General features: G+C 36.9%; 1 protein-coding gene across 1 annotated transcript in view; it reads right to left on the reverse strand.

Moving 5' to 3' along the window:
* Positions 1-21,408, reverse strand: part of ADGRB3 (adhesion G protein-coupled receptor B3) — a 736,029-nt gene that overhangs the window by 396,271 nt on the left and 318,350 nt on the right. Inside the window, exon 10 of the mRNA XM_037139787.2 lies at positions 2,990-3,184. Within this exon, the coding sequence (XP_036995682.2) occupies positions 2,990-3,184 (195 nt within the window). The remainder of the gene's footprint in view (positions 1-2,989; positions 3,185-21,408) is intronic.

Raw genomic sequence — 21,408 nt, forward strand, 5'->3', positions numbered from 1 at the left:
CCTTTATAGTAAGGGTAGGGTTTAAATACTGACTAGAAAGAGCTGTTACTTGTACAAGGCTCTCTCAACCACAGAGAAACACCACGAAGCCTCTCGGCTGTTAACTACAGAAAACAGCAGGCGTTCGTGACTTGGAGTGCTTGTCGTCTGGGTGATATGGTCCTGTTCGCGACCTGGCTCCCACTGAGCCAGGAGCCCCAGTTATTGATTGAAGGCATTCTCCTCATCCACGCCTTCTGTGACTGTTGAATGGCCCTGCAGTGTCGACCTCAAGGACTAATGTGTCTTTTCTGACTCCCATTTTCCACGGTACTTTTCCTCTATACCAAGTGAAAGAGCTAAAAAAAAACCCACACAAAAAACACTGCCATCCTTTCCTAGTCAGTGACATGAGAAACGCCTGGCCTTCCTTTCCTGGTAGGAGAGATACAACAATCCACATCCGCACCGGTAGCAGACACCTGCAATCCAGGGATGCTTCTGGCTTTTGCTCCATCAAAGTATTATTCAGCTTCTAGGATAACAAGGGCTGCATTTTTTGAGCTCTTACCGTATGCAGCATTCTGTGTAACTGTTATATTCATCATTTAATCCTCACACTCACACTATAAGGTAGGTACTATTATCCCATATAATGGAAGAGAAAATTGAATCACAGAGAAGTCGAGTAACTTGTCCAGCATCACCCATGTAAGTGTCAAAGCCAAGACTTCGAAGCTCAGGATTCTGCCTACTGAGAAAGCACACTTAATCATCACAGTCTGCTGCCTTCCTCATCTCCCCATGTATGTCAAGTTGGCATTATGATTCCAGCCTAAAGACTGCTAATTCTAGAAAGGAAAGTAGAAAATTTGGAATTAAAGATGAGTTTAGTTTATGTCATATTAAGCCTGAGATGTTAGCCAGTCAGAAATGCCCAGAACACTTGGAAATAGAGCATTGAAGTTTAAGTAAGAGATAGGAGATATTAAGGGAGGCTATAAACTAGAGTTCAAGCAAAGACAGTAAATGTATATAAAATATTATAAAATTTTTGTGACAGGTAGAATAAAAGAGTTAACAAGTTCTATGGAATTTCAGAAAAAAGAAAGATAATTTTCAGATGGTCTGGCATTCAGAAAGATTGCTAGAGTTGGCCTAAGATTTTGACAGGCAGAGAGGGAAGAAAATGGAATTCTAGAAGAGGGCATACCACATGCCTGAAAAGACACCAGTAACAGCAAGGCAAGAGAACGATGCAGCTCCTGGTGTGCTACAATGACTGAGGACACCTGCATGCTTTGAATTTTGGGTGTATATGGAGGGTTAATGAGACACTAGGATGAAAATGGAGGACCCTATTTATGATAATGCCACAATGACAACAAAATAGTCAGCCAAATCACTGTTTAATCAAAACAGCTAATGACCATGACTAAGCCTTTGGTTAAACTAATTTTTCATTAAGTCAGTGCACTCCAATGAGTACTTCAATCAAAATGTTTCCCCCAAAACCTGGTAATCTCAATTGCTAGAACTTCAGCACCTAAAACCTTAAAACCCCACACTCTCGAGACCTAGGAGAGGCCCTGGAGGTTATTTAGTACACCATTCTGTTTGATATTTCAACCGTGAGCGCACATGTCTGAGGAGTTTTGAAATTACAACTTTTATTTTCTGTCAAGGACTTCAAATGTCATTTCTTAATGTAAATGCTAATGAAGAGAAGTATTTCAGAACTACAGGGGAAAGCTATACTTGGCTTACATTATTTAGGTTGAAAACTGGAAAGCTGTTTCATTCTTTGTGAGGAAAACAGTATCTTTGGAATGCTCAGATGATGGTAATCTCCCCGCCCTATCCTCCCAATGTATTTTTACAATTAGAAACATATTCCTGGACAGTGGTGATATGATCTAGAATGCAGCTCCAATCCTTCTCATAGCAGTTACTTGCAGCAGTGTTCGCACATATTTAAGCAATCTATGTGCCTCTATACACATCAGGGTATCATATTATTTATGAATGATTCCATAGTCCATAAGGCCTTCTTTTCCTCTTTCCCTCAATAGCTGATTAAAACAACAACAACAGAAATCAAACCAAATAAAACCCTCTGCATTTTTCAAGTAAAATGCAAATAAAACTCCCAAATGAAGAGTAGGCTGAAAGAAAACTACCTGATCTGGGAATTTTGCCAAACCTTCACTTTAATTAACTCTATGCAGAAATACAGGAAGGACATTTCTGAGATGCAGAACTCAACTCAGCACCCTTGGCAGGAGGACATTTTAGCCCACAGCACGAAAAGAGTTAATCTGAAATGCAAACTAGAGTTGCATTAAATATGCTTTGTTTGCTATCGGACAAGCTTTGTTTTAATGGCAAAGGCAATACTGAAATTGGGTGAGTACTTAAAGTTTATTATGGAAATAAATGAAGCTGCTCTAGAAGACTTCCATGAGAAGAAAAATATGCTGTGAGGAGTTATTTGAATTTCTAAATTTCTTACCCAGAACAATTTTCTATTTGCCTGATATTTTCATATAATGGTTCCACAAAATTAAATATGGCCTCTCCACTCTAATAGCAAACGCCAAACAAAACTTAAAGTACATCTTCTTTGGATGTTATAGTTAATGAGCTTTGGTTATACTTAATACACTTTTAACAGTCTCCTATGGCAAGATGGTGATATTAAATGTGGGAATAAAAAATCCATGATACAACCTTGGATTTGCTATAGTGTATTTTATCTGAGTGCTCAAAACACTTCACACATGTTCTCACTCAGTATCTCCTTGAGGTATATTATGAACATTTTATAGTTGAGGACATTGGGGTGTAGAAAGACTAAGGGAACTGTCCAGAGCTCGCACTAAGCACAACCTGGAAGTTTCCCCAAGCAGGAGTGAGCGCTCTGTCCCTCCTGCCTGCACTGGCTTCTTGGGGCCAGCCATTGGTCGCATCTTCACTATTGTCTTTTCCTTCACAGGATTATCTCCCTTACCTGGACGCCATCAGAGGCAGGGATGTAGCTTGCCCTTTTAAAGGTGTTTGTCACATTTCTGAGGATTTCCACAGACATGAGAAGATCTCCTGCATAGAAATTTTTCCTCTGAGTTAAGTCCAACAGTGTCTTGGTCACCTGGGACATTCCATCACCTGCCAGCATTCGCTGCCCCTTAGCAAGGTGTTCTTTAATCTGGGTGGTCAAAAGAACAGAGTAAACATCAGAATCTTCATTACTGTTTTTCTATGTATCTTCATCAAACAAATGTGTTCAAAATTGGCGAGTTAACTTTAAAACAGCATTGCAATGCTTGGGAGGACTTCACAACTGTAAATTGGGTGTTTACCACACTCAGATGACTACCCAGCATATGAAAACTAATGAGTGTATACACTTCACACTTCGGCAGGCGGACAGACCCACCTTCTCTCATTCTGAGAGAACACCATTCAACACACTGGAGAAAGTATTTATTAACTTAGATTTTTAATGAAGTAAAAATAAAAATTACTTTCGCATGGGGTAAACATGGAGATTGTAAGCTGTGCTCAGAGATGGGAGATTATAAACACTTTAAAATCTCCATTTTTATGAACAAGCCAAACTTAATGATGTTTGTTTTACCTCTTAAAATAAACACATCTTCCTATAGCAGCAAAATAAAGTTGTCACAAGTGCATTTTAGCTTTAGAAGATATCTCTAACTTTAGAGATCTACTGTGGCATGACTGGAAGGTAAATTATTTTTGTTTTATTTTTTAAATGAAATAAATTAATAACAAAAAAATAAGATGACAAACAGAACAACCTCTCAGCTAAGTCTTCAGCAGCAAAATGAACTATTCAGATGCAAGCCTTCAGTTAGTTTGATGGCCAGAGAAATATGCCATCAATTTTAATATTTGCTTATCTTACAGTCCAAGGGAAGAAAAGTATCTTAGAGTGTAAAAGAAGGGTAAAGTAAGAGAGGGTAACATGGTAGTAAGGGTCCATATACTTTTCTTTGTTTATTAAAGGTTAATCCTTATCATTCCATTGCTAAATTTGTGATAAAATTAATTTATCAAAAGGTCATGAAATCAAGAACTAACACACCAGAGAAATACCAAAATAGAAAGGGTGAAGTGTAATAATTTTAATGATGGATTTCCCATTAAGGATTGTGCCAACAAATCCTGTAAATGGTGGTAATCGATCTGAACTAATCAAAAAAGTTAGGAGTTTTTTAAAAAATGTATCTTGTCACTTCAGATATTTTGTTTTTCTTTAGTCTCTAAAACTGTTTAAAATATTTTGATAAAGTAAAAATCTTCATACATATTCTATTTCCCATACTCTGATAAAAGAACACAATCAGGCAGTTTACATCTTCCAGTTTTCTTCTTTCATTTCTGTCCCTGTTTCTCCTCAGTGGCAGCCATCAAATGCTGTCTAAATGCTGTCAAATGCTGGTATAAGATAGCATCAATGATCAGCCCTTGCCCCTTTGTTCTCTGAATTTCTGACAAATGCAACTTTCTGTTTAGGTAATGGGTTCCCTGACTCCGTGTGTTTGCACTGCCTATTCCACCCCTCTCCCTTATGCCATCTCATGTTTATGCATCACTTAGATTTAGTACTAGTTCTTCTAAATTTCCTCTTTCTTTCTTTTCTGATGCCCTGAATGGGAATTGAACCAGTGATCTTTCAGTTTGTAGGTCTGCGCTCAATCCACTGAGCCACACCAACCAGGACGATTCTCCTAAATATTGAAACACAGTTAATCAGCTTCCTTCTCTGTGTTATTTCTTCTCTTACAGATACATCACTGTATCACAGAATTACAATCATTTTCCACAGTCCTTCTGAATCTGAGGGTAGGTTCCCAGCCTTAGAATATGACACAGTAGCAGTTTGTTAGAGTGAATTTTTTAGGTATGAACTATACCCTTATTATGTAATACAGAAGATCCTCTTTGGAATCAGCAGGGCCCAGGTTTTTATTTAAACTTTGCAACTTATCATTTATGTAATTGAATCTATAGGAGACTCAGTTATCACGTCTCCTCCAAGATTTGGAAAAGTATGCCTATCTGGTTAAAACATTTAAAAAATCATTTTCTTAATTCAAATGAAACCACACAAGCCTAAGATAATCAGCACAAACTACTGCACAACAGAAAAGCTTCTTGCCTCGCCATGGTCTGTGTCCTACACCAGCCGGTTCCCGAGGGCAGCCGGCAGCTTTGCCCTCGTCCACTATGCCCTAGTCACTCTGGTCTTTTGGATCTACCTCAACACTAAGCAGGTGCATGTCTCAGGGCCTTCGTACTTGCTTTTTCTTTTGCCTGGAATAGTCTTCCCACAGAGATCCATATGCTTTTTGGTCACTTTCTCAGAGAGGTCTTACCTGACTCCCTATCTAATATGGTACTATTATCATTCATCTTACTTTTCTTCATTGCGCTCAAACTTACCTGCCATTGTGCCACCTATTACTTGGCTTATATATTTTTCCCCCTCTCCACCTTTGGAATATAAGTCTTGTGAAGAATGAGATTTTGTCTACATTGTTTACCTTTATTTTCCCAGCACCTAGAGGATGTACTCAATATATTGAACAAAATTAAATGAATGCATGAGTGAATGGATGAGTCAATGTCCTTCTATGCTCACATTAGGTCATAGGATTAAGTGAGGTACACTTGAAAGCTGCCTTATCTCACTCATCAGTGTAGCCCATAGTAAACACTGGTATCAAATAGCATGAGAAATACCTGGCTTAAAGGGACAGTGCAGCTTCTGAGTTGGAAGTGTCTGGTTCAGCAGGTGGAGTGTGAAGAAAGTTTTAAAGTGAAATGAAGTTAATAGTATCTAACCTAAAAAAAATAATAAAACTCAGTCTTCAGTTTTGTGCTGGCAAAGCAGATCCCAGCTGTGACACTCAGAGCCACAGAGGACTTAAATGGTTCTCCATTAGGAAGAGAGTACAGCAATGGTTGCCAGGCAAACATCCTCTGCCTACTTCAAATCAGCTTTCTATCTATTTTGGCAATACATGTGCATCCCTGTGAGGGATCTAATTTGCTCAAATCAAATGTATCCTTCCTTTCAAACAAAAGCATTGCAATACTAACTTGAATCTTGAGGAATAAAACATTTAAACATGTTTTTTTCCTGTTTGTAATAAAAATAGTCCAGAAGGCACTGGATGGCTCAGTTAATCAGCGATAGGAAAGCCAGTCTTTCATGTGTAGGTCAACATCAACCGTGGCCCCAGTCAGTAGTAAATTAACGTCATTGTCCATCTGACAGCTGTTTAGCAGGCTTATGGGGAATGACTTGTTCTCAGACTAGCTCTTTGCAAACAGGTGCCCAAATTGCAACACCAGCTCTCACAAATGGCATTAATTAGCATCTTTCCTGGCATTGTTGGTGGAAAGCACCCAGAACAAATACCTTGAAATAGCTGTGCACACTAGTGTAGACTATTGGTAGCAATTATACAGTGTATTAAGAGTTTGGATAAGACAGATATCCAACCAGAACATATTTGGTTGATTAAAAATTCCAGTTTCTTAATACTCTTTCCACAATACAAATGTACTGTAAAAGTTTCTTTCCTTATCATGTGCCTACTTTTTCTTAAAGTGACAAGTCCATGTTTACCTGTGGGTCCGTTTTCCTCTTTTTTCTGGATCTTGAAGAACTCCAGTTTAGATTGAGTTTTTCAACTTATTTTTTCTCTATTTCAAATTGTCCCTTATTTGCATTCTACCTCTTTCCTTTGTTTCTATCTCCATGAACTAGCTCCTATGCTTATCTTTATGATTTGAATCCCATCCAATCTTTATTCAGTTTTGCAATCCTTTTCTCTCTCAAAAATATGGCCTGATACTGTATGTATGTATGTGTGTATGTATTTATTAACTTTATTGGGGTGACATTGCTTAATAAGATCATAGGTTTCCAGTGTACATTTCCATGAAACATCTGTATATTGCACCATGTGCCTACCACTCAAAGTCAGTATTTTGATGAAAGATGTATATCTTACTTAAATATCAACTTTTCATATTGCTACTTCCTTTCAACTATTGTATTCTTTTGATTTTCTTTTAAAAAATCAGATGTATGAAATCTGATTTGAACCCCAGAACTATTTAAGTTGCAAGTTAGAAGTTATCTTCTAAGCATTCTCTCTGGGAACTCTTACTAGTATGCTATGTTTATAGAACAAATGGAATCTTAAAATCTGGATTTAAACTGTTGTTTACAATTTATCACATAGGACTTCTGGGCAAATAATTTGCCTCTTTCCTAGGATCATTTGATCTGTACATAAAAGGAGGCAAATATCATCACATGGTTGTTATCATGAGTTTCTGCAAAGACAGATGTCAAAAGGCGACGATGTTCAGTGATTGTTTTCCTTCCATTATCTTCAGTTTCTTTCTTTTTTTAAAGATTTTATTTATTTATTTATTTGTTTATTTATTTATTTATCTTTAGAGGGGAAGGGAAGGAGAGAGGGAGAGAAACATCAATGTATGGTTGCCTTTCGTGTGTCCCCTGCTGGGAACTGGCCTGCAGGGAACTGGCCTGCAGGGAACCAGCCTGCAACCCTGGCATGTGCCCTGAGTGGGAATCGAACTGCAACTTTCCATTCGCAGGCCCACACTCAATCCACTGAGCTATACCAGCCAGGGCTCATTATCTTCTGTTTCCAATTCCTCCAAATACTAGCTACATAATGCCTTTCATATCCACCCTTCTGACCTGCAGGCAAGAGATAGAACCCGCTAAAGGTCTTTGCTGACTGTCATCACACTGATCACAGCAGTCTCCCCACTGGTCTTACTGAGTCTTTCTCCATCCTAAACTATTCTATGTTCCACATCTCCAAACATGTTTTCTCTGCTAAAAATAAATCAATAAAAATGCATGCATTTTCATATTAAATATGTCCTCCACTGTTTGACCTATAGAGCATCCAAATATAATCTTAACCTATGATTCCAATCATTTATCTCACTATCTTATTTTACCCACCCCAATGTTATTCTCCCCCTATGTTTAGACAGTTAGTGCTTACGAGTTCAGTTTTACTCTTCCTTCCATGTTGATACTTAGTAATTTAGTCTGCCTTGCTTTTGAATCCCTCAAATTAGTTTTTGTTATATTATTACTCATTTTAAACTAATACTGTAATGCTTTACAGTACTACTGTAATTGTGGAATGCAATTTATTCCACTATTGTTTCTTAACAAGTTTTCTTGAATTCTCACCTACTTTCAGTGTAGCGTACTTTTTTCTAATCTTTCAGCAATTATTTTAGTTAAGTTCTATGAATAGTAACTCCTTCAAATCTTTGACTTACTATTTTTTAAAGTTATACTCATTTTCAAATGATCTTTTAGATAGAGCCGTTGTTTATTTTCCCCTTAGCACTTTCATAATGTGACTTCAGTGCCTCCTGTTGCAAGTGCCAGTGCCCGCTGATCCTTCACAGACTGGTTGTCTCTTCTGTGTAGTATCTTTGAGGATTTCCATTTCCATCTTTGGTATAATGTAGATTAAGTTTATGTGAAGTCGTTTTAGCTTATTAAAATTTCTTTCAATCTGAATATCTTATTTGTCTTCAACTTTGGAAAATTCTTATGTACTAACTGATAAAATATTTCTGCCCCCTCAATCTTTGTGTCCTGTTTCTAGAATACATTTCTATTATATTATATTCATTCCTATTAAATGTATACTAACTTTCTCATTCTATTCTTATTTTCTGTGTTCTCTTTTACATTTATTTTTTATCTATCTATTCTGGCTTATAAATGATCTTTTACTAGGCCTAATTTCCAGATCACTAATACTTTCTTCAATTGTGTTTAATTAAATATTTATTCTATTCATTAATTTCAGTGACAATATTTTCCACTAATAGAGGTTCTAATTAATCTGTTTCATATACTTTCATTATTTACCTGTGCATTCTCTTTTCTCTTAAATTATTTTGAACAAACATTCCAGTTTGTTTTATATTTTCTATTATATTTACTTGTTTCTTTGTTAATTTTTCTGGTTTCTGCATTTGATGATTCTCTCTCATGTTATTTGTAATTATTGTGAACTCATATTTAGTGGGGTGTATTTAGCTTTTGGTGGTCCCAAGGTGCTGGTTTGTGAGGCACTTGTTTGCAAAAGAACCTAGTTTTGAGTGTATTTCTCTGAGGGTTGGGGTCCTCAGGAAGTTCAATGATACTGGATCATTTTTATGCTAATTATCACGTTAATTTCCTCTCTTTTTGGCTCAGACTAGGGGTTTCATTTCTGAAAGATGGTTTCAGTCTCTCTTCCTCTAAAAATCTTTTATGAACTGCAAATTTCACAGACTCATCCTAGACCTGCAGGGTTTTTCTAGTCCGTGGTACCAGAGCAGCCAAGATAGGGCTGGACCACTGCTGAGGGGTTGATAGCGCACCAGTGCTTTTGTGTGAGGGGGTCTTGCCGGCAGTCAACAAAGCTTTAGAATCTCAGCCTCCACCACCCAGGACTCACAGACAACCTGAGACATTCATAGGCTGCTGAACCATCAGCTTTCCCCTAAACTCGGGCTTTGGTTTCTTTTCTCTTCATTTTTGGTACCTAAAGGACTTTCCTTTCGAATTCAGATATAATACAATATTTGAAAGAATATTCTTGCTAGAGTTTATGCAGAAGTCACTCTGGTCTGTGAGGTGTTAGCTTGATCTGTCCCACTGTTCCACTTCTGTTGTAGGTTCTCAGTGCTAACCCGACTAAACTATTTACCACTCCCCAAAGAAAGCCCATGGATCCTGCTTTTTTGATCCCTGACTTATACTGTTCTATAACTTTAAGTGTTTTCCCCAAATACTTTCGTTATTTTACTTTCTCCTTCCTGAATTCTTTTCAAATAACTCAGAAGCATGATATGACCTCTACTTTCAAAACTCATAGAAGTAAATCTTCCTATCTCTTACATTGTTATAGTGTTTGTGTACCTATCTATTCTACTAGGCCTTAAACTCTTTAAAGAGCCTGTAATTTCTTATTCATCTTTGTTTCCCCTGTAATTTCTAGATCATTTTCTGACACACAATGGCATTTTCTCAAAGTGTATGCTAAATTAAACTGAAACTACAGAAGAATTATTTTCCTTCTATAACAATTATCTTCAAAAGTCAACAAAATGTAGCAGTTCACTATTATTCAAAACAAATATATTTGCAATAATCAAAGAATTATTGATTATTGACACTTTCTGACAGAATTGCCTTTTAAAAGATGACCTATTAATATAAGTAGGAAAATTATTTCAGAAATGTTAAATGTCTACAGTTATCATTATAAAATTGGTACCTTTCAAAAATAATAACAATGACAATAGTGGCATAGGATTTATCAGGTGCCTATTATATGGCCATCATGGGACTAAGCGTTTTACATGAGTTATCTCACTTGGGTTTTCAGACAACTGTGGGACGGATCATGATCGTTGCCAGTTTGCAGGTGAAGAAGTCAGTAGTGCAGACTTAGCGCAGTAGGCTACATTCTCTAGAACTGCATAGCTCCTAAACCGTACTGTGATTTCAGCTCCAACGGTTTGATTCCAGAACCCTGCTCTCAACTACCACCTGCTTAACTTGGGTTTTATGTAGTGCTTTTGTTAGAAACTGTCAAGACACTTAGATATTTAAAAATAATTTTCAACAATATTAGCTGTAAGGAGACATTAAATCTTTTTCAGATGAAAAAGAGCATGAGAAGCAGGAGACTGGCAGCAACTTGCCAGGCTGTCTAGCTGTTGCCAAATATTTGAGCAGTGGTCATTAGTTTGGAATATAATGTGTAAGCCTTTCCAAAGCCATTTACCTGTACCTATATAAAGATTGTGTAGGTAGTTTTCTTCAAATAGACAGAAAAATCTCCCAGAATACATCAAGGATTCTATTTCCCTTGGGTTATATTTTGTAATTCTCTCCATTTTAGTCACTAAAATAGCTCATAAATGTTTAATAATTTAAATATTTCCTTTAAAATTGTAATTGTTAGTGACATGTCTGCTCACATTGCAGAATTCAGTGAGCATTTCTGCTCCAAAGGAAAAGTCTTAAAAGTTTCTGTGTCATTCACATTTAATACTGTTGATGAGATCACCCCTGAAAGAAAGAAACTGATGTGTAAAAATAGTGATTGTTTATAGTTGTGGATCAAGTCTCGTGCTGTTTACATAGAGAGGTACAGTGACCATCATGGTTTAAAAAGCAGGCGTGTTTCTTAAATAACCTTTTTCTTTCACTTGATGCCTCCTACTGCCAGTTATAGTTGCCTCTATTGTGTGAACCCTAGGTTTATCACAGTCATTGTGTGCAAAGACACAGTTTAAACATGATATATCAGTACATTTATTTTTAACATCAACTCCTACAGGCCATCTGTAAGGTATATTAAAGGCTCTCACAGTTTCTAGTAGCTTTAATTAACAGATAATTATACAAGAAACTTCTTTTCATAAAGCAATAATCTAAATATATATCCTTTGCTTCAGTTGGAAACTCATTTTCTAAGATCAGTCACTCATTTGTTGATGATAAGAAATTATTTACAAATTTGTCTGGTGTCTCCAGGAAAGATATCACTCTGTATGCAAAAGAAAGTATACCCTTTATTCTAATACATAAATAGTTCTTAATTTTCCTTATATTTCATACATAGAGTCTGTGTCATCACAGACCTGTCCGAGGGCTAGGAGTCAAATTAGAGGGACAATTCTCATCTAGAGACAATATTATAGGGAGGATTTAGTCCATAAGTCACCTGCATAACTTACATGTGTACTGCACAAAGCCTAGGATGAAGAGCATTTGGCCACAGGGCATGAGGTATCCCAGTTTTTTTCACCAAGCAATTTCGGAAGTGGGGACTGCAAGGTATTGTTATGAGAATAAACTAAGTCGTGAAGAAAATTTATTTAAAAACTAAATCAGGTATACTGTACTTATTTCCCTGGAAAGTCTAGAAATTCCAAAATAAAGAATGACAGTAAAGAAATTTACCTACCTAGCACAATCTAGAAATGGCTTAATTTCAGAGTTTTGGGCTAGAATTAGTCAGAGGTAGAATCCCTGAGCAAAGGACCTAGGTTGGTGAAATTTCTTTTTCTAACATCAAACAAGTTGAGAAGTTCTTATTAATATTCTGAGTGAGGTGATGGAACTGGAGCATTCCCCATGAGCTCAGAACAGAGTTTTGGTCATAGACAAGGACCCGAGCTTTCTGGAACCTTCTCAATCCAAGGAAAAACATTAAATAATCTAGCATTTCTCTAAGACTTTTTCGATTCTACTTCCATTACTTGAGTTTTTCTAGTTCTAGGGATATTGCATCAGTTAAAATGGGATAGGTTATACTGAGATAATAAGAAACTTTAAAATCTCAGTGCCTAAAAAAACCCCAAAGATTTATTTTTCACTCATAGTACATACCCAATCCAGGTCATTAGGGAGGCTCTGTTCTTCACAGTTATTCATGGGTTTAGGATGAGACAGAATAAAACATTTTGTGCCGGCAATGACATTTCAAGCCTGGCGCTACAAAGATCACTTCCATACCCAACCAATGAGCACATGTGGATGCCTGGCCAAAATGGACACCAACCATCAAGGAGTGAAAAAACGTAATCCTCCCATTTAACTAGGAGAGGAAAATGAGATATCCCCTAATGATGATAGTATAATATGTGTTGTAAAGATATGGAGCTAGCTATGACTCACTTAACTACTTTGTATTTGTCCACCAAAAGTTTACTTTTAAAAAATTTTACTTTCTTTGAAATGTTTTTCTATTTTACTTCTTTGCATTCATGTACCAAAACGTTAACCCTATAGAAAATCTGCCACATGTTTCTTTTTCTTTTTTTTAAATCCTCACTCCAGAATATATTCATTGATTTTAGAGAGAGGGGAAGGGAGGGAGAGGAAGTAAAGGGGGGCAGAGAGAGAGGGAAGGGAAGAGGGGGAGGGGGAGAGAGAGGAGAGAGAGAGTTGTGAGAGACAAGTACTGTTCGGTTGCCTCCCACATACACCCCGACTGGGGATTGTCCCACAACCTTTGGTGCATGGGACAGTGTTCCAACCAGCTGTACCACCAGCCAGGGCTGCCGCATGCTTCTTAAACTTAAATGTGCATTTGGATTTCAAAGGGAACTTTTCAAAATGAAGATTCTGACTAGGTAGGTCTGAGACAGGGTCTGGTTTTCTATATGTCTAATAAGCTTCTGGGTACTGCTGACAGTTCTGGTCTTCAGAAAACATTTTGGCTCTACCAAATGCTTTTTTGTTTGTTTGTTTTTTTACCTGCATCCAACTAGCTCAACTTTACTGGAGGAAAAAATCGTGACTAAATTGATTAGCTTCATTCTGAGTTCTTTTTTTTCAAACCTCAGTACACTAAAACCTTTGGCAACCCCCAAACACACCCGCCTCAAGTTACTCCTCTTGTCTTCCCTTCCATATTTTAGGCAATGACATCACTATTAGCCAAACATACTCACCCAACCTCGATAAAGAGTGCCATCATCTCTCATCTGGGTTAACTGTAGCAGGCTTCAGAGGTTCCCGTCAAGCTACCCTATGGTCTATTTTTCATAGAAGAGTGGTATGACGCTTTTTAATTAGATTAAAGCACATCAATTCTCTACTGCCAATAGCTTCCCTTTGCACTAAGACTAAAATACAAACTCCTAGCAAAGCTTTTAAGATACAGAATATTTTTTTCCTACCTAGATGAGCTTTCCAAACTCATCTCATGGCAATCCTTCTTGTTCACAACTCTGGTCACTGGATCATCTTTCACTTCCTCAAAGACCTCAAGGTTATTCATACGCTCTTCTCTCTAAATGAAATCTACTCTCATCCCCTGATGTTTATCAGGGAAACGTTTGCCATTCTGTCCTCTTTACAGGTCTATATTGACCTCCTCTTTCAGGTCACAATTTTAAAGGTCATTTCCTCATAGAGACCTTACTGACTTTTTAATCTAAAGCAGAGCCCAAACATTATCCCCTATGGTGGCACTTTGTTAATCTTCTTCAACATATATATCACAATTTGTAATTATTTTATCCCCTTTCTCATCTATTTTGTATTTGTTGTGTGTATTGCATTTAAGTTGCACCCTCAGGTCCTTGCGCTATGTTGCACAGAGTTAATTTAATGGGTAGATGAATGGATGGATGCAGGACTGAACAGTATTATATACTTTCCCTTACAATATTTTTTCTGTTGGCACTTGCCAAAATATAATTTTCTGTACAAGTGTATTGTATTAAATCATCCTATGAATAAGTTCCAAGTCAGTGAATTTTAATGGCTAAAACTAACTCACATTTCTTCTATTTAGTCACACTAAATACATATCTGAGAAAAGCTTAAAAATCTCCTTGGCTTGTATTATAATCAATAATATGTCGTGAGTTCTTTTTTAAAAAGAGGGGAAAAAAAGCAAAACTGTTAGAAGTATTTAATTATCTGTATAATAGACTCCCTTAAAATGTCATAGGAATTATTATTATATAACCTTAAAGATTGTTTTTTAAAATAAAGTTGAAATATATCGGTTTAGTACAGTGTAATAATTCAATTCATGTAAGGCCCAGTGCTTTTGCCAACACAATTAAAAATATATATAAATTATTTAAAATCGTACTTTTTAAAGCACCATAGATCTATAAATGACATAAACTAATTTCCAGAGAGAGGAGATCCATTCTGAGGTATGCCAACAATTTCGGCCAGTTTCTTTTCTTTCTCCCACCCCCCTGGGGAACGTTTGCTAAATCTGAGCAAGAAGTTAAGGAGAAGGTGCAGCCCAGCAGAAGCCCTCTAGGGCAAAAGAGAAACTAATGATTTTTGGTTGCCCAGGGAAGGAGAAATATTATTAGAAATTTAAGAGTCTCTCAAAATCTTGCCGGGACTTTTTTTCCAGGAGACATTCTTGAGTTTTTGAAGTGTGTAGAAGCTTAGAAGTTGGAATGAAAACTTCTAAAATGCAGCATGCAATTTTCTCCATCCTTTAGGTAGGAACTTAAAGATAAATGCCTAGTGGGGAAAGAGTCCAGTTTTAAGCAACCAGCTGATCTTCCCCTCAAGATATTTGGTGTATTTGAAGTTACCTGGGCAGAAAGAGGGGGCACTGAGCTGGGACCTTCTGAAGGGCAGAAATGAAGCCTCCACAGTGTCTGTGTTGACAGGATGGGCACACATAGGTTGTCCATTCAAAAGATACAGTGGGAAAGGGGGATTAAGCAAAGGCAGTCTTACTAAAACTGCAAAACAGCCTTGATCCAGACCCACCCTTGACTGCATTCAAGTATCAGCTCTCACTATGTTTGGACAGTCAAGGAAGGAAGGAATGATTTTTGGTGGACATGAACATTGTCTAAACACCCGACTTTTTTATACATAATGTCTGACAGTCAATTGACAATTACTAGGTACACCAGATGATGTGACTGACAAAACAAGACAAAAGCCACCCCAGAGATTATTCAGATATTAGATTTATCTGACAAGGTATTTAAAATGACTATGGTTAAAATTTCAACAAAAAACAGAAAGAAAAAAAAGAAAAAATAGATTCTGTGCATTGTTTGGATGGAAAATTTATAAAGAGTTGAAATCTTTCAAATAACCTTTAAAAAATGTATATTCTAGACCAAGTGCTAGTGACCCCCACACAGCCTATGGGCCAAACCCACCCCATTGCCTGCATTTGCATAAATGTTCCTTTGAACACAGCTTTGCTCACTTACAGTCCATGGTGTTCTTTTTGCTACAACAGCAGAGTCAAGTAGTTAGGATAGAGACCATATGGTGTGTAAAGTCTAAAATATTTATCTTGTCCTTGACATATACTGTGAACTTTGATATCTGAACTGTTTAGAATATCAAGATTTAATTAACACCATATATATATATTTCCCCATTAGCTCCTTCAGGGCAGATAGCATTCAATAAATGTGAGGTATCATTTGCTGAAGAATCAGTAAAATCATAGTATAATTCAGGATTACATGTTAAAAACCTTTGGAACTGCTATGAACATTGGGGTGTATAGGTTCTTTTGGATTGGTGTTTTAGGTTCTTAGGATATAATCCCAGCAGTGGAATTGCTGGGTCATAAGGCAGGTCCATTTTTATTTTTCTTAGAAAATTCCATACTGTTTTCCATAATGGTTGTACCAGTCTGCAATCCCACCAACAGTGAACTAAGGACCCCTTTTCCCCACAACCTCTCCAACATTTGTTGTTTGTTGCTTTGTCTATTATAGCCATCCTGACTGGTGTAAAGTGGTATCTCATTGTGGTTTTAATTTGTATTTCTCTGATAGCTAGCGATATTGAGCATCTTTTCATGTGTCTCTGGATCCTCCGTATGTCCTCCTTGGAGAAGTGTCTGTTCAAGCCAAACAACAAAACAAACAAGCAAGCAAAATAAAAACAATGACACTGAAATAGAGAACAGGGGGACAGCGACCAGAGGGGAGAGGGGAGGGAATTTCAGGGGAAAAAGGGGAAGGATTTACAGGAACTAGTATAAAGGACACACGGACAACAACTAAGGGGGGTGGAAATGGGAGGGAGGTTGGGGACACAGGGGGTGAGCTGGGATGGGAGTAAAAGACAGAATACTGTAGTTGAAAAATAATTAAATTTAAAAAATCTAAAAAAAAAATCTTTGGAACTGTGATGTTACACTCAAATCCCCAAAACTATAACTTGTGATCTTGAATAAAACTGTGAGGATTCTGTCTATTTTAAAGACAGTATTGTTTTTCAGCTTTTCTTTGGCATTGATGAGTTTGCAATGAATAGCTGAGCTCTGGGAGTGAAGAACCTGACAAACTTTTGAAATCTAACAACAAGACTAAAAAGGCAATCAAGTACTACATACTACATCTTGCACACTTAAAACATGAGTAGCCACATTATTCCATGAGAGGGCCATGTAATTAGAAACACATGCATATGGATGCCAAACTAATGTTATGATTAGTAGTAATAACAGCTTTGATTTATTGAATGTGTACTATGGTAACCACTGGTATGGGCTGGTATCGACTCCATTTAATTGGCCTTATAAATACCTCGCACTCACCGATTGGATTGCGCTACTGGAGCTCCCATTTAATTGGCCTTGAGTGACTTCCCATTGGTATATTTTAAGAACTCTAACATGATTATAATGGTCAGCTGGGATTAAGAAACTACTGATTGAGCTTTTTCTCCCAGGTTTACCCATCACTTGCTGTGTACCGGTCATATTTTATTACAGAAAACTTACAGAAAAAGTAACTCCTGTCTCTCAGGCACACTTACCTCAACTTAATTGATAAATATTTCAAAATTTAAATCATCCGATGCTGGACCATAGTGTTAGGTTCTTTGATTCTTAACTGCTCATTAAAAAAAAACGACCTCCATATTTTGGGGCTCGATAACATTTGTTGTAAACAAAACTATGGTGGCTATTCTTTTCTTTCCTTCTTCTAACTAAGCTGCAGTAACAAAATGTGTTACCCTCTTAATTTAGGTAATGTGCCCCGCATTTGTGCAATGAGGTGGTAGCCAAAAAAGTGTGTGTGGTACATGGTTTTGTTGCAATGAAGGAAAATTCACCTGAAAGGTAGGAAAAATGAAGAAAACAATAAAGCCAACCTATTCTCTGTCTCTGTTTCTCTGTCTCTCTCTTTCTCCTCTCCCTTGCCTTTTTACCCTCAGCTATCAATTGCTATCTTTATCTCTCTCTCCTAATAAACTACCATAAAAGCAAAGGAAAACAGAAAAAACAAAGACCTGACACCAGGATCCAAGCTCTTTGACTCCTTCCCACAGAGTCAAACTACCAATGACTAGATAAATTACTGTTCCAACTTTTTTAAAAAGATTTTATTTAGACAGAAGGGAAGGGAGGGAGAAAAAGAAGGTGAGAAACATCAATGTGTGGTTGCCTCTTATGTGGCCCCCACTGGGACCTGGCCCTCAACCCAGGCTTATGCCTTGACTGGGAATCAAACTGGCAACCCTTTGGTTCACAGGCTGTGATCAATCCACTGAGCTACACCAGCCAGGGCCCAACTTTTGTTTTTAAAACATTTGACTGTAGAAACAGCCAGGGCCCAACTTTTGTTTTTAAAAGTTTGACTGTAGAAACAGAGGTTTTAAGGAACAACAACTTAAATGGGAACATTCATACCCAACTATTTATATTTCCATATGAAGGACTTTCTGTTATTAGAGTAACAGCTTTGATTTTTCTGCCTCCTATTACTCTCCCTGCTCCAGGGAAGGGGTGACTTACTGTCTACTGAATTTAGGAGAAAGCCTTGTATACCTAGTTCAGCTCCTTTGGCTTTAGAGAGCTGTCTTCCTACAAAGGGCACACGTCACGCCAGTTTTATGTAGGCTGCCACTCTGTGTGCATTTATATATGTGTGAAAGAGATGGAGAGACAGGGAGAGTGAGGGAGGAGGCGGAGGGGCCCACGATTGTCCAGTTGTATCAGAAACGAGACAGGTCTGTTTAATTTCAGGGAGGGCTGGCCCACTAGACCACAGAATTCAGCCATTTCTCTACATAGCTTTATAAATATTATAACAAGGATACTTAATTTGTCTAACTACTGTGCCTAGTTCACAACAGGTTCTGGAATTATTTCTACCTTGTCTGGTGAAAAATTAGAGAATATCCAAGAGTATAAAATGAAATATTAACATGTAGAAAATATAAAATTTCTAATAATCCCACTACATTTAACACTTTGTCTCTATCCTCAATTTGTTTGTGTGCATTTGTTTGCCACTTGTCTTTTTTATAAACAAAGTTGGAATGTGGTGTTTAATTTTGTATCTTATAAGGTTTCTCAACAAACTTCATCATTATTAGCTTATTAAAATTTTTCTTTATTGCCAAATAATTTCATAAAGTAATGTCATCAATCACTCCACATTTCTAAATACTTTTGAGCTAGGAAAATTTCACACGAGGGGTAATACTTATTACATTCATGTGGTTAAAATTCAAAAATACAAGTCCGGCATATCTCCTTCTCAGAAACCTCTGGCTGCAAGTACCCTCCTACTGATCAAAAAATGGCAGAGACATTCTTTATAAAAGGCCACACAGAATTTCTAGTTTATGTCAGTGTTGTGTTAGGCACTAGAGAAATAAAGATTAAAATATGATGGTTTCTATCCTCAAAGAATTTAAACGAGATGTCAAGACAATAGATTAATGATTTTATATGTTAAATTGATTAATGACCCCATCTGGCTATCTAAATAGATTTATAATTATGAGAGTTCATAGAACATATTCAACTGTTCACTGATGATAAATGTTATTTCAAACTTAGTCTATTATTACATATTAATAAAATTACATAAATATTTTAATCTATATACATATGCACATATATTATATGTGATTATAAGAAAAAGAGTTAGAAAAACCATATCTACTTTAAATAATTCTCTGAAGTAGGTACCAATGAACATTTAATAAGTTTAATGAATACAGCAGTACAGGTACTGAAATCCCTCAAGGAAAGCAGAAAGATTAAACTGTGAGATGATGAATTCTACTAGAGAGAAGATGCAGTCTTCAAAGTAATGTAAGAATTGGTGGGAATCGGAATGCTTCCTTATCACAGCACTATACTATCTAGCTTTGCTACCTCAGACAAAGCGTGGAAACTGACGTAAGAGCATACAAGGAAGTTGATTTCATTTCTGTCTACAATTGACTATTTTAGAGTGTATATGATAAGGTCAATGTATTAGGTAAGCATTCTTTAATGTATAAATTGGTTTTAAAATTCCTTGAATAGGTAAAGGAGAAGATCATGATCCCTAGGCCAATACTAACTGTGTGTATGTGTGCATGTATAACTGTGTCTATATTTCTTTATGTGTTTTTAGACATAATTCATGAGTAAAAATATATGTGACATAGATATTATCCATTTAGCTATCCATCCATCCATCTGTCCATCTACCTACCTATCCATCTATCCACATAATTCAGTATTTTTAGATGTACAGTTCAAGTTAATAATGTTGAGTTCTAAAATTATATTCTTATTGATATAACATTTATATATATATATGATTTCATTTATGTATAGAATCTAAAAAATCAAAACTAATGAACAAACAAAACAAAATAAAAACAGACAAATAGACACAGAGATCAAAGAGATGATTGCCAGAAAGGAGGGGTGTAGGGGCGAGTAAAAAGGTTAAGAGAAATAGAGTGAAAAATATTAGTGGGGTGAGTACACTGTAAAATCTAAAATATTAAATCAGAGATGCAAATTAAAACTACAATGAAATATCTCCTCACAGAGTCAGAATGGCCATCATAAATAAATCAACAAACCACAACTGTTGGGGAGATTGAGGAAAAAAGGGAACCCTAGTGCACTGTTGGTGGGAATGCAGACTGGTACAGCCACTGTGGAAAACAGCATGGAATTTCCTCAGAAACGTAAAAATGGAGCTACTTTGAGCCAGCAATCCCACTGCTGGGAGTATACCCTAAAAATCCCAACACACCAATTCAAAAGAACTTATGCACTGCCATGTTCATAGCCATACTATATATAATAGCCAAGTGCTGGAAGCAACCTAAGTGCCTATCAGTAGATGAGTAGATCAAAAACTGTGGTACACTTACACAATGGAGCACTGTGCAGCAGAAAGAAGGAATTCCCACCTTTTGTGACAACAAGGATGGAACTGGAGACTATTATGCTAAGTGAAATAGGCAGTGAAAGGCAAATACCATATAAGCTCAGTTATAAAAGGAATCTAAAGAACAAAATAAACTAACGAGCAAAAGAGAACCAGAGACATAGAACCAGAAACATGGAACAGACTGACAACTGCCAGAAGGTGGGGAGGGAGGTGGATAAAGGTTGAAAGAAGGGGAAGGGGCCTGGGCAACGGTGTAGGGATTGACTGTGGGAACAGGGGTAGGCTGGGAGGTGGAGGGCAAAGGGGAAAAATTGGGACAACTATCATAGGATAACAACACTAATAAAAAAACAGAAATACAAAAATAAAAGTAAAAAAGAGATATATTTTTAACTCAATGCATTCTCTGTATGTGTAGCATTGATATTTTATAGTTACATAGCTCTTTTATAACATTTCACATATCGTGTGTCATCTACATTTCCTCAAAACCTCCCGAGATGGTAAGATAATGGTAACAATTTCATTTTGCAAATAGCAAGTCAAGGTTGGGTGAGATCATACATCTTTTTCAAAGGACACAAAACCAGAAAAATCTAGGACAGATGATTTCAACTCAAAAGCTCCAGAAAAGAGTTAGGCTTTGGAAGAACTGTGCCT

The sequence above is a fragment of the Artibeus jamaicensis genome, unplaced genomic scaffold (genome assembly GCF_021234435.1).
Source record: "Artibeus jamaicensis isolate MK-2021 breed Jamaican fruit bat unplaced genomic scaffold, CSHL_Jam_final contig_388, whole genome shotgun sequence".
NCBI classification, from domain to species: domain Eukaryota; kingdom Metazoa; phylum Chordata; class Mammalia; order Chiroptera; family Phyllostomidae; genus Artibeus; species Artibeus jamaicensis.